The following is a 13,923-nucleotide window of genomic DNA, read 5'->3' on the forward strand; positions in this document are numbered from 1 at the left end:
TATGTAACTTATTCTGCAGTATCTCACCGTACACAAGCTTTTAGGAACACACCATTGTGCAAAATCAAATCTTATTTTAAATGCACTCATGGGAACTGGATTATTGCATATACCATGGTATTTAAAACTTAAGACAATTTGAAGGTACATTATGCCCATTTCACAGATGATGAAAAATTAGATCAATAGAAGTTAAATAACTTGCCTAAGGCCACACAGCTGGTAAGTGGTAGAGAAAGAATTAAAATTCAGGTGAGTATGAGTCTAAAAGCCATCTTCTCTCACTGTTTCTCATTATCCACTCCTGCCTTTACCTCATTAACTGAATTTAAGCTATCCTTTATCTGTGCTGACCTGCACTGTTAGCTTAGAGGGATCATAACAGTCGGTTTTTCACTTCCAACACTCTGTTTTAATATAAAAGTTATTATTTATACATTGCCAAGGACAATTCCAGGACAGTCCAGGAAGGGCATGGTGGCACTCCACACATTTCATTCCTGAGAAACCACTGGGGCACAAATCTCAGATCACCTTCATTCAGAATGTGGAAATATCAGCCGGAGAACATAAATAACTCTTACAAGTCAAATCTCAAATGACACATGCAAAAAATAATAGAGCTGACTTTTCAGTCGTGATAGCTTTGGCACACCTCACATCCCTTTGTTCAAACTCTCTTCCCTCACCGGAGGGCTACATTCCTGGGAATGTCTGCTGTGCACTTTTCCCATTCACTCTGGTGTCATTTAAAGGTGAGCATTACAGTTTTGCTAAGAAAACTTTTTCTTTATTTGTAATGAAAAGTGATTTTATCATTTTTGACCCTAAAATGAGTTTACTGTGTTCATATCTTTTAATTACCATCATTAGCAAATTCTAAGAAATGTCTTGAGACGGACCCCAGCTAGGGGATGACTCTAAACACTTGCCACTCAAAGTGTGGTCCCAGGCCGAGGCATTTTATCACATGGGACCTTGTTAGAAATGGAGAATCTCCACAGACTCTCCGCAAGGACATACTGAATCAGAGTCTGCACTTCAACAAGTCCCATAGGTGATTTATAAGCACTTTGAACTTTGAGAAGCACTGATCTAAAAAACTGAATATTCTTATATAAGAAATTGCCATCAGGGAAATGTACTGAAGTGCATAATTTAGCTGGATCAGTTTTATATTAAAAATCAAACCCTAAAGAGCACCATGTCATTATCTCATGAAATGACACATTCTCATTCCATAGCTCCTTGTAGTTATAATGATCATTTGGAAATGATCATTTTAGGTTGGGCCAGCACAGATAAAGGGGCTGATGGGTGAGAGGTCAGATGAGTCCAGTCAGAACAAGGAGAGGTCGTCTCTGCTGGAACTCTGAGCAGGCAACATCAAGAGCACCGTAGCTCTACCTGCCCATCCAGGCCTGGTAGTTTTGGGGCAGAATGGAATCCTAAAATAATGTTTATAGTGCCATCTCCTCCAACTGCCATTAGTTTGGTGGGCTGGCCAAAAGTTTTAGCTTAGGATCCCTTCTACTTTGGAAGAGATCCTCCCTCCCATCCCTGCCTTGTGAGGCAGTAGCAGGGAGCACCCCTCCTCCCTTGCAGGGCTCTCAGCATCCTCCTTCAAATTTCTGGTGCTCTGTGAACAGGAGCTGGGTGCTCAACTGCTAAAATGAAACCATGGTCTCTTTCCAAGAATGGTTGCCTGAGAATAGGGTCCAAATTCTTTATCCTTCCCTGTATCCATGCTCTTTGCCATTTCATTGTGTATGCCCAGCCATTCTGACTTGAGGCTCGGCTATTTTACTTGCTTTGAGCAATAAAACGAGGCAGAAGTGAGAGTATACAATACTGAAACTAGTTGTCAGGAAGCCTGTGTTTCCACTTGTTCTCCAGAACCTCTACCATCTCAGTAAGAACATTCCAAGTTAGCCTGCTGAAGGATAACAGGGCATGGAACAGAACCAACTGGCCTAGCCAAGGCCAGTCTAATTAGCCTACAGCCAGTCAACATCCATTTATGAGAGAGCCCAGTCAGAGTAGCAGGGCCAACTAATCAACCCAGCTGACTTGGACTCACAAGCTATAAATGCTTATTTTATGCCATTGTGGTTTGTGGTCATGTGTCACACAGCATTACTGTGGCGATAGATAAGTGATACACCAAGTAACCGATTAAGTTATTAATAGATGTTTCCCTTTTTAATTTTTTATTTCTACCATTTTCTCCCCCTGAAGCATTAATTTCTGTTAAGAATACCCAGGGACAAACAAAACAAAGAATCAAATGAAAATCAATAAGAAAGTCCAAAAAAACCAACAGTTAGGACAGTAGTCTTCATGTTGTGATTTTCTTATTACATACATGTAACATGTTCATATCTCCATTATCTCCATAAGGGCCAAGGGAGCCCTTGTAGAAGAATATTTGATTTCATCTCATGAACTAACCACAATGTCTAGTGAAGGGTGAATGTGAGACGGTTGGAGTGGGTGGTCTCTTGTATCTCCAACGCTCTGTGGACTAGAGACAGCAGTGCCTGCACAGAGGCAGACAGGGCCTTGGGGCTCCTCCCTCTGACCGCCACGCCCAACCTCGGGGCATCCCCAGGGCCTCCCTGCCCTCAGCCAAGGGGCACATTACCTTGTTGACGCATCTTCATGGTCCGTATCCTGATGGCCTCTCCTCGGACCCGACCCTCACAAAAATAGGCACCATTGATCTTACTAGCCTTTTCTCTCTTCCAAACAACTTTTTTAGCCCATTCTCTGGTCACATCTTGAGTGACTTCCAGTGGATCCTGGTGCTGGTTCATTAAGGCTTCGAAGTCCCTTCCTATGATGACTGGCTCATGGGGGCGCCACCCAGGAGCAATGCAGGTGAGAGACGTTTCGGCGTCAGACACAAGAGGTAGGGAATTGATCAAGATTAGGTCCATGGCACCATCCACGGTTCCTAGAAGGAAAATGGGAGCATGTGTGAGGAAGGTTATTAGCGTGGCCCCACAGCATAAACAGGTGCTTACAAAGCCTTATCTAAAAATAGCTGTGTGAGCAGACTTTCTAAAATGCTACTTTGACCATGTGCCTATCTTCCACAGGACAAGATCCAAAACTCTACCATGGCATAACCCAGACCCTACTAACCACTCCTGCCCCAAAACACACCTTAGCGTCAATGGGCTATCAGTTATTCTTCATCCCCTAAACAAGTCATGCGCTATATATCTCTTCCCACTGTAGTGCCTGAGACATTAGATATGCAGTAAATGCTTAGTGAGTTAAATTCATGATAATGGCATTATTGTCATTATTATATCTTTTAATTATTAATCAATTAATAATAATGTGGTACAGCCACAATTAAGTATTCTAAAGAAATATATCAACTATATGCACTGTTTACTAACTTTATAGAGTCTCACTATCAAAGAATTGTCCAATTCTATATTCAATTCCACAAGATAAGAGATTGAATGAAGTCCATATTGCTCTCCAAGCTTCATTTGCCTCACCTTTAAAACAAGGCTAATAAAGCCTATCTTGCAGGATTCTTGTGAGATTAAATGATTTAAAGTACATGACTTGCCAAGCACTGTGACCACTATATTGTGGGGTATACAGTGACCAAAATTTCAGTTCTCTTTATTCTGTTTCCTGAACACTTACACCTAAACCTCAATGCTCTCCATTGAGTAAAGTCCTACCTGACCTTTAAAATGTATTCCAAAATGATGAAGTGCATTTTGAAAAACAAAATCCTTTTACTTTCTGTCTGTCCCTCTGTCTCACTCTCTTCTCTTTTGATTTCCAAAGTTTTTCAGATGAACAAATGGAATCTGTGTGTATTTTCTCTTCTTTTTGGATGTGGAAATATCAGGGATGGATAATGGTCTGTGGCTCCAGTAATGGCTGACTTCCAAGTCTCCATAAAATGGTCAGGAGACTAGACAGGTCAAGTACATTGGGTGATGAGGACCAACTGGAGTCTCAAAGACCTTGGTGTAAAGTGATTCAAGGAGGCTTCAGTTTCTTTCACTGAGTACTGGTTGACTTCTCCCAACAACCCTGTGAGGTGTGTACCATCATCTTATATTTAAATATAAAGAAATGAAGGCTCAAAAGATGGGATAGCTTATTCTGTCTTCCACAGCTACTGAAGTCAGAGGTGGAATTAAAATTCTCACTGGTCGTTTTTTTTTTTTGTAGATAATTATTTTTTATGAAGGGTAGTTGACACACAGTATTACATTAGTTTCAGGTGTACAACACAGTGATTTAACATTTATATACATGATAATTCTAGCTACCAGCTATCACCATACAAAGTTGTTACAATATTTTGACTATATTCCTTATGCTATACATTACATCCCAGTTACTTATTTCTTTTACAATTGGAAGTGTGTACTGTTTTTTTTTTTTTGAGGGCATCTCTCATATTTATTGATCAAATGGTTGTTAACAACAATAAAATTCTGTATAGGGGAGTCAATGCTCAATGCACAATCATTAATCCACCCCAAGCCTAATTTTTGTCAGTCTCCAATCTTCTGAAGCATAACAAATTCTTACATGGAGACCAAATTCTTACATAGTGAATAAGTTACATGGTGAACAGTACAAAGGCAGTCATCACAGAAACTTTCAGTTTTGATCATGCATTATGAACTATAAACAATCAGTTCAAATATGAATATTCATTTGATTTTTATACTTGATTTATATGTGGATACCACATTTCTCTCTTTATTATTATTTTTTTTAATAAAATGCTGAAGTGGTAGGTAGATACAAGATAAAGGTAGAAAACATAGTTTAGTGTTGTAAGAGAGCAAATGTAGATGATCAGGTGTGTGCCTGTAGACTATGTGATAATCCAAGCTAGACAAGGGCAATAAAACATCCACAGATGCAGAAGATTTCTCTCAGAACAGGGGGGTGAGATTCTAAGCCTCACCTCTGTTGATGCCCAATTTCTCACCTGATGGCACCCCTGCGACTGTGCCTGTCTTAGGTTGTTCCTCTCTTGAGGAATCTTACCCGTCTCTGGCTAACCAGTCATCTTCCGGGGCCATACAGGGAAATGTTCAGTTGGTAAGTGAGAGAGAAGCCTTATTGTTTGAAAAGGTTAGCTTTTTACTTCTTTGCAGATTTATGCCCTGTGGCTTCTATGCCCAGCATTTGTCTTAAGGTATCTTTACGACTTGGAAGAATTATGATACTCGGTAAATTCGATATGAGGCACGAATTCCACTTAAGGGTTGTAATTAGGAAGGAAGACGAAAAGCTATAGAAGTAGCAGGCTGAAGAAAACATGGGAAGATTGATTATTTCTTTGACATATCTTCTTGTAGAGTAACTTCAGCATGTATAGGTTTTAAACTACTAATTAAATTGTGCACACACATTAACATAATAGGAGTACAGTTACATAACCAAAACAGATCTATAATTACCAGCCATCTCCAGTGAAACCAAGAAAACCAGTTAGGCACCTTAGGCATTTGTGAAAACTTATCTATGATATGGTGGATATTGTCCAACTGAATTTGAACAGTCTGAGAGAAATCAGACAAATTAAAACAACCCATTCCTGGGGACTGTTCACATCCCATATGTTTTAACAGTAGATAGTCTGTAGTTGTAAGATTTTGGAGTGCTACAATTTTCACTTCTCCTAATTCTTGGTTGAGTTCCAACAGTATAGATCCAGTCAAATTTGTTGTTTTACTGTATGCACAGGCCAGCTTAGATATCTCCTTCTTCCTTCCCATGGCAAGTCCAGGAAACGGTGGGATGAGTCCACCTACAGCTGTAGCAGCATGTGGATCCTTGTTGGGGTTTTTTGATGATCATCTTCTGGTATGAGTCTTCCAGACAGTGCTGATGTTGGAAGTTCTTTTTCATATCGTATCTTAGTTCATTTTCGGGGTAGCCAAATTAGGCTTTGATCCTCTGTATAAACACAAACAGACCCTTTGCCTACACTTTTATATGCCCTTTATACCATTGTGTAGAACTCATTGGAGGTCACCACACAGGAACTGCTTTTTTTTTTTGTTATCATTAATCTACACTAACATGATGAATATTATGTTTACTAGGCTCTCCCCTATACCAGGTCCCCCCTATAAACCCCTTTACAGTCACTGTCCATCAGCAGAGCAATATGTTGTAGAATCACTACTTGTCTTCTCTGTGTTGTACAGCCCTCCCTTTTCTCCCCCACCCCCATGCTTGCTAATCTTAACACCCGCCTTCTTATTCCCGCCCACTTACCCCTCCCTACCCACCCATCCTCCCCAGTCCCTTTCCCTTTGGTACCTGTTAGTCCATTCTTGAGTTCTGTGATTCTGCTGCTGTTTTGTTCCTTCAGTTTTTTCTTTGTTCTTATACTCCACAGATGAGTGAAATCATTTGGTATTTCTCTTTCTCCGCTTGGCTTATTTCACTGAGCATTATACCCTCTAGCTCCATCCATGTTACTGAAAATGGTAGGATTTTCCCTTTTCTTATGGCTGAGTTATTCCATTCTGTATATGTACCACATCTTCTTTATCCATTCATCTATCGATGGACATTTAGGTTGCTTCCACTTCTTGGCTATTGTAAATAGTGCTGCGATAAACATAGGGGTGCATCTGTATTTCTCAAACTTGATTGCTGCATTCTTAGGGTAAATTCCTAGGAGTGCAATTCCTGGGTCAAATGGTAAGTCTGTTTTGAGCATTTTGATGTACCTCCATACTGCTTTCCACAATGGGTGAGCTAATTTACATTCCCACCAGCAGTGTAGGAGGGTTCCCCTTTCTCCGCAGCCTTGCCAACATTTGTTGTTGTTTGTCTTTTGGGTGGCAGCCATCCTTACTGGTGTGAGGTGATACCTCATTGTAGTTTTAATTTGCATTTCTCTGATAATTAGCGATGTGGAGCATCTTTTCATGTGTCTATTGGCCATCTGTATTTCTTTTATGGAGAACCGTTCTGTTCAGTTCCTCTGCCCATTTTTTAATTGGGTTATTTGTTTTTTGTTTGTTGAGGCGTGTGAGCACTTTATATATTCTGGATGTCAAGCCTTTATCGGATCTGTCATTTTCAAATATATTCTCCCATACTGTAGGGTTCCTTTTTGTTCTATTGATGGTGTCTTTTGCTGTACAGAAGCTTTTCAGCTTAATATAGTCCCACTTGTTCATGTTTGCTGTTGTTTTCCTTGCCCGGGGAGATATGTTCAAGAAGAGGTCACTCATATTTATGTCTAAGAGGTTTTTGCCTATGTTTTTTTCCATGAGTTTAATGGTTTCATGACTTACATTCAGGTCTTTGATCCATTTTGAGTTTACTTTTGTATATGGGGTTAGACAATGGTCCAGTTTCATTCTCCTACATGTAGCTGTCCAGTTTTGCCAGCACCATCTGTTGAAGAGACTGTCATTTCGCCATTGTATGTCCATGGCTCCTTTATCAAGTATTAATTGACTATATAAGTCTGGGTTAATGTCTGGATTCTCTAGTCTGTTCCATTGGTCTGTGGCTCTGTTCTTGTGCCAGTACCAAATTGTCTTGATTACTATGGCTTTATAGTAGAGCTTGAAGTTGGGGACTGAGGTTCCCCCTACTTCATTCTTCTTTCTCAGGATTGCTTTGGCTATTTGGGGTCTTTGGTGTTTCCATATGAATTTTTTAATTATTTGTTCCAGTTCATTGAAGAATGTTGCTGGCGGTTTCATAGGGATTGCATCAAATCTGTATATTGCTTTGGGCAGGATGGCCATTTTGACGATATTAATTCTTCCTAGCCACGAGCATGGGATGAGTTTCCATCTGTTAGTGTCCCCTTTAATTTCTCTTAAGAGCGACTTGTAGTTTTCAGAGTATAAGTCTTTCACTTCTTTGGTTAGGTTTATTCCTAGGTATTTTATTTTTTTTGATGCAATTGTGAATGGAGTTGTTTTCCTGATTTCTCTTTCTGTTGGTTCATTGTTAGTGTATAGAAAGCCACAGATTTCTGTGTGTTGATTTTGTACCCTGCAACTTTGCTGTATTCTGGTATCAGTTCTAGTAGTTTTGGGGTGGAGTCTTTAGGGTTTTTTAAGTACAGTATCATGTGATCTGCAAATAGTGACAATTTAACTTCTTCTTTACCAATCTGGATTCCTTGTATTTGTTTGTTTTGTCTGATTGCCGTGGCTAGGACCTCCAGTACTATGCTAAATAACAGTGGGGAGAGTGGGCATCCCTGACTAGTTCCCAATCTCAGAGGAAAAGCTTTCAGCTTCTCATTGTTCAATATAATGTTGGCTGTGGGTTTATCATAAATGGCCTTTATTATGTTGAGGTACTTGCCCTCTATTCCCATTTTGCTGAGAGTTTTTATCATGAATGGATGTTGAACTTTGTCAAATGCTTTTTCAGCATCTATGGAGATGATCATGTGGTTTTTGTCTTTCTTTTTGTTGATGTGGTAGATGATGTTAATGGACTTTCGAATGTTGTACCATCCTTGCATCCCTGGGATGAATCCCACTTGGTCATGGTGCATGATCCTTTTGATGTATTTTTGAATTCGGTTTGCTAATATTTTGTTGAGTATTTTTGCATCTATGTTCATCAGGGATATTGGTCTGTAGTTTTCTTTTTTGGTGTGGTCTTTGCCTGGTTTTGGTATTAGGGTGATGTTAGCTTCATAGAATGAGCTTGGGAGTATTCCCTCCTCTTCTATTTTTTGGAAAACTGTAAGGAAAATGGGTATTATGTCTTCCCTGTATGTCTGATAAAATTCCGAGGTGTATCCATCTGGCCCTGGGGTTTTGTTCTTTGGTAGTTTTTTGATTACCGCTTCAATTCGTTGCTGGTAATTGGTCTGTTTAGATTTTCTGTTTCTTTCTGGGTCAGTCTTGGAAGGTTGTATTTTTCTAGGAAGTTGTCTATTTCTCCTAGGTTTCCCAGCTTGTTAGCATATAGGTTCTCATAGTAGTCTCTAATAATTCTTTGTATTTCTGTAGGGTCCATCATGATTTTTCCTTTCTCGTTTCTGATACTGTTGATTTGTGTTGACTCTCTTTTCCTCTTAATAAGTCTGGCTAGAGGCTTATCTATTTTGTTTATTTTCTCGAAGAACCAGCTCTTGGTTTCATTGATTTTTGCTATTGTTTTATTCTTCTCAATTTTATTTATTTATTCTCTGATCTTTATTATGTCCCTCCTTCTGCTGACCTTAGGCCTCATTTGTTCGTCTTTTTCCAATTTCGATAATTGTGACAATAGACCATTTATTTGGGATTGTTATTCCTTTTTTAAATATGCCTGGATTGCTATATACTTTCCTCTTAAGACTGCTTTTGCTGTGTCCCACAGTAGTTGGGGCTTAGTGTTGTTGTTGTCATTTGTTTCCATATATTGCTGGATCTCCATTTTGATTTGGTTATTGATCCATTGATTATTTAGGAGCATGTTATTAAGCCTCCATGTGTTTGTGAGCCTTTTTGCTTTCTTTGTACAGTTTATTTCTAGTTTTATGCCTTTGTGGACTGAAAAGTTGGTTGGTAGGATTTCAATCTTTTGGAATTTACTGATGCTCTTTTTGTGGCTTAGTATGTGGTCTATTCTGGAGAATGTTCCATGTGCACTTGAGAAGAATGTGTATCCTGTTGCTTTTGGATGTAGAGTGCTGTAGATGTCTATTAGGTCCATCTGTTCTAGTGTGTTGTTCAGTGCCTCTGTGTCCTTACTTATTTTCTGTCTGGTGGATCTGTCCTTTGGAGTGAGTGGTGTGTTGAAGTCTCCTAGAATGAACGCATTGCATTCTATTTCCTCCTTTAGTTCTGTTAGTATTTGTTTCAGGTATGTTGGTGCTCCTGTATTGGGTGCATATATATTTATAATGGTTATATCCTCTTGTTGGACTGAGCCCTTTATCATTATGTAATGTCCTTCTTTGTCTTTTGTTACTTTCTTTATTTTGAAGTTAATGATATGAGGAGGAGCTTCCAGCATCAGCACTCTCTGGAGGACTTGTGCCAGGGGGATGATCATCAAAAAGCCTCCACAGGGATCTGGGTGATGCTGTGGTTGTGGCTGCATCCACCCCACCATTTCCTGGACTTGCCATTGGAATGAGGAGGGAGATGTCTAGGCTGGCATGTGCATACAGTGAGACAACGAATTTGACCGGATCTGTACTGTTGGAACTCAACCAGGAGTTGGGAGGGGTGCAAGTTGTAGCACTCCAAAATCTTATGACTATAGACTATCTACAGTTAAAAGAACATACGGGATGTGAACAGATCCCAGAAATGGGTTGCTTTAATTTGTCTGATTTCTCTCAGACTGTTCAAATACAGTTGGACAATATCCATCATATCATAGACAAATTTTCACAAATGCCTAGGGTGCCAGAATGGTTTTCTTGGCTTCACTGGAGATGGATGGTAATTATAGATTTGCTTTGTTTATGTCACCGTATTCCTATTATGTTAATATGTGAGTGCAAGTTAGTTGGTAGTTTAAAACCTATACATGCTTAAGGTACTCTACAAGAAGATATGTCAAAGAAATAATCAATCCTCCCATGTTTTCTTCCATATGCTACCTCTATAGCTTTTCTTCTTCCTTCCTAATTACAACCCTTAAATAGAATTCGTGCCTCATATCGAATTTACCGAGTATCATAATTCCTCCAGGTGGTAAAGATACCTCGAGACAAGTGCTGGGCATAGAAGCCACAGGGCATAAATCTGCAAATAAGTAAAAAGCTAACCTTTTCAAACAATATGGCTTCTCTCTCACTTACCAACTTTACATTTCCCTGTATGGCCCCGGAAGATGACTGGTTAGCCAGAGACGGGTAAGATTCCTCAAGGGAGGAACAACCTAAGACAGGCACAGTCGCAGGGGGGCCATCAGGTGAGAAATTGGGGATCAACAGAGGTGAGGCTTAGAACCTCACCCCCCCTGTTTTGAGAGAAATCTTCTGCATCTGTGGATGTTTTGCTGCCCTTGTCTAGCTTGGATTAATACTTAGTCCATAGGCACACACCTGATCATCTACATTTGCCCTCTTACAGCACTAAACTATGTTTTCTACCTTTATCTTGCATCTACCTACCACTTCAGCATTTTATTAAAAATAAAAATAATAATAATAATAAAGGGAGAAATGTGGGATCAACATATAAATCAAGTATAAAAATCAAATGAATATTCATATTTGACCTGATTGTTTATAGTTCATAATGTGTGATCAAAACCTAAAGTTTCTGTGATGACTGCCCTTGTACTGTTCACCATGTAAGAACTTATTCACTATGTAAGAATTTGTTCACCATGTAAGAACTTGTTCGTTATGCTTCAGAAGATTGCAGACTGACGAGAATTAGGCTTGAGATGGATTAATGACTGTACATTGAGCATTGACCCCCCTATACAGAATTTTATTGTTGTTAACAACCATTTGATCAATAAATATGAGAGATGCCCTCTCAAAAAAAAAAAAATACCATCAGAGCACAGCTCCCCCTCCCATGCGTGCAGAGCCCTGCCCCCCAGCGGCCATCCCCTCTGCTCCCCTGCTCCCGCATCCCATGCGTGTTCCCAGAGAAGAGTCGGCGGAGGAAGGAAGCACTGTGACTCTTTCGGCTCTGGTCTCATCCAGCCCCATTTCTAGGGCCAGTTGAGGGACTCGCCAAAGCCAGGGATCAGCTCTGAACTCCCTGAACTGCACTGGCACCGGCTGTGGTTTATTTAACAACTTTAGGAAATAATAGAAAAAGCAGTTCGTTTGAAAAGACAACCACACTCTTGTCTGTAAATTGTTTCTAGGTATGATCTGGTTTCTTTTTCCTTTTGCTCCTGCAAGCTCTCTGCCTTTCCATTCAGTGATAGAGAAATTCTGTACTCAGAGTCTGGACTGGAACTACACTTGGCTGCCCTTATTCAGCATGCCAGTTAGAGGAAACCGCCATCCACCACTGATTTCTTGGTCCTTTTTACAGCCATTTACAATAAAGTATCAGAAGGATTTTGTATATGAGCTTTGGCTATGAAAAGAAATACCAGATACCTGGAACAGATCTTAAAAATGATCTAGATAGTTTTCCTAAAACAAGAATCCCTATTTGTTCTTGCTTATATATGCCTAAAGAATTTCTGGAAAGTGATACATAAAACTAAGAGCAAGGATGACACATTAGGGGAGAACCGTGTAGGTGGGAGACAATGAAAGTAGTTGGGCTTTTCACTGTATACTCATGTATGCTGGCTTTTGAACTATTTGAATATTACCTACACATAAAAATTAGATGACAAAAAATCAATGTTATTGCCCTTGCTTTAAAAAGGTACATTTGGAAGGGAATCAAGAGCCATAGAAATTATATCACCATTATTTATCCCTATGCCCACTCCAAATCTCTTTGGGCTACATCCAAATACTGCATTTTCTCTTTCTCTCTTCTTTGGACTAATAATAGGAAATGGAATGTCACTCCACAATACTATGGGTAGGAGGGAACACGGGTTCAAATAAAATGTAAGGGAGAAGGAGAGTAGCCACACACAGCCTTTCAAAGAAAAGAGAGGAGCAGACGCCCTACTGCCATAGCTATAGCTGTGGCCTGTGTCTTCTTGAAGAAGTTCTGTTACTGATACCTGGAAACGTATGACTGTGATGCTGGGGTTCTTGTTTGCGGAGTCGAAGAATGAACTTCGCAAACACTCAAGGTAGGAGAGCAAGGCAGAGGCTTTTATTTATAGATACAGTGAGAGGACAGAGCTCCAGCCCATGCCAGGAGGAGACAAGAGAGCCCTGGGGTAGGGTGCTGTCTAGGGGTTTTATAGGCAGTTGAGAGACAAAGGGCTAGGGATGTACACTTGTTAAGTGGTCCCAAAATGTTCATCTTTGAAGAGACATTAAGTTTCTTATTAGTCTTCCTGGTTATTTACAAGAAATTTACTGCTCTGATTTCCTCCCAGGATAGCAGCATCCTGGTCTGGGAGCATATCACTTAAGACTACTTGCTTTGTTCTGAAGGTGGGCTGAGTTACTGTCTCTTAAAGAGTATGTTAAGAAACTTACTTTTTAACTAATCGGGTTTTAAAATGCAATCTTATTTTCAAGATGGAATCCTTCCTGTTTTTACTATGTTGTTTTGGGCTTTGTTTGCTACACTGCCCAGGTTGCAAATCATTTGTTTAGGGCTGGAGAAAGAAAAGCAGCACCTGGGTAAAGTCTGAAAAATAAGCTGGGCCTCCCAGCAGGCCAAAGCAAATCCCACAATGAATATCTTGCTTTGTTTTTGCCGGAGGCCCTCCCCCTTCTCTTTCAGAGCCCATGGTCCCTGTCTCAACTGCAGCTGCATGACTGGTGCCACACAAGAAACTGGATCCAAGGGACATTTTCCTAATAATAGCCAAAAGACAGATCCTATCTGAGGTCATATCTGTATCAGTCCCTGTGCCTAACACCTTTTCACACATCAGAGCACCATCTCTCCACCTCATGGTGGGACTGGTGTTCAGTTCTTTCATCACAACCATAGTCTGAAGAGCTCTGATCAAACTCATTAATTAGTTCAGTTTAACACCTTCTATCATCAAGGCTAAGAATTGCTCTAAGTAAGATGTATACTAAATTGCTCTAAGTAAGATGTATACATACATCTTTTATGTTCTGGAGATCACTGATATTTTTCCTTGCAGAGGTCTTACAAACCCTTTTCAATACTTCCATAAAATGTGTCTTGTTCATAAGGAAATTCTTTCATCATGGCCTGGCATTCACCAAGTTAACAGATGACTGTTCTTCACAACTGAAGCATAACAATACCCTAAAATGTTGTTTGGTTCATTATACTTTTTGTGTGCTATATGAAACTGCATCTAATCTTTCACAGTAATATTTTCTTGTTAAATCACATTATG

The 13,923-nt window shown here is 39.9% G+C and overlaps 1 protein-coding gene across 4 annotated transcripts in view; it reads right to left on the reverse strand.

Moving 5' to 3' along the window:
- TEK (TEK receptor tyrosine kinase) overlaps positions 1-13,923 on the reverse strand; it is a 99,947-nt gene that overhangs the window by 51,812 nt on the left and 34,212 nt on the right. For all 4 annotated transcript variants that reach the window (XM_073228413.1, XM_073228411.1, XM_073228412.1 and 1 more), the window contains one exon: positions 2,645-2,956. In XM_073228413.1, the coding sequence (XP_073084514.1) occupies positions 2,645-2,956 (312 nt within the window). The remainder of the gene's footprint in view (positions 1-2,644; positions 2,957-13,923) is intronic.

The sequence above is a fragment of the Manis javanica genome, chromosome 2 (genome assembly GCF_040802235.1).
Source record: "Manis javanica isolate MJ-LG chromosome 2, MJ_LKY, whole genome shotgun sequence".
Taxonomy (NCBI): domain Eukaryota; kingdom Metazoa; phylum Chordata; class Mammalia; order Pholidota; family Manidae; genus Manis; species Manis javanica.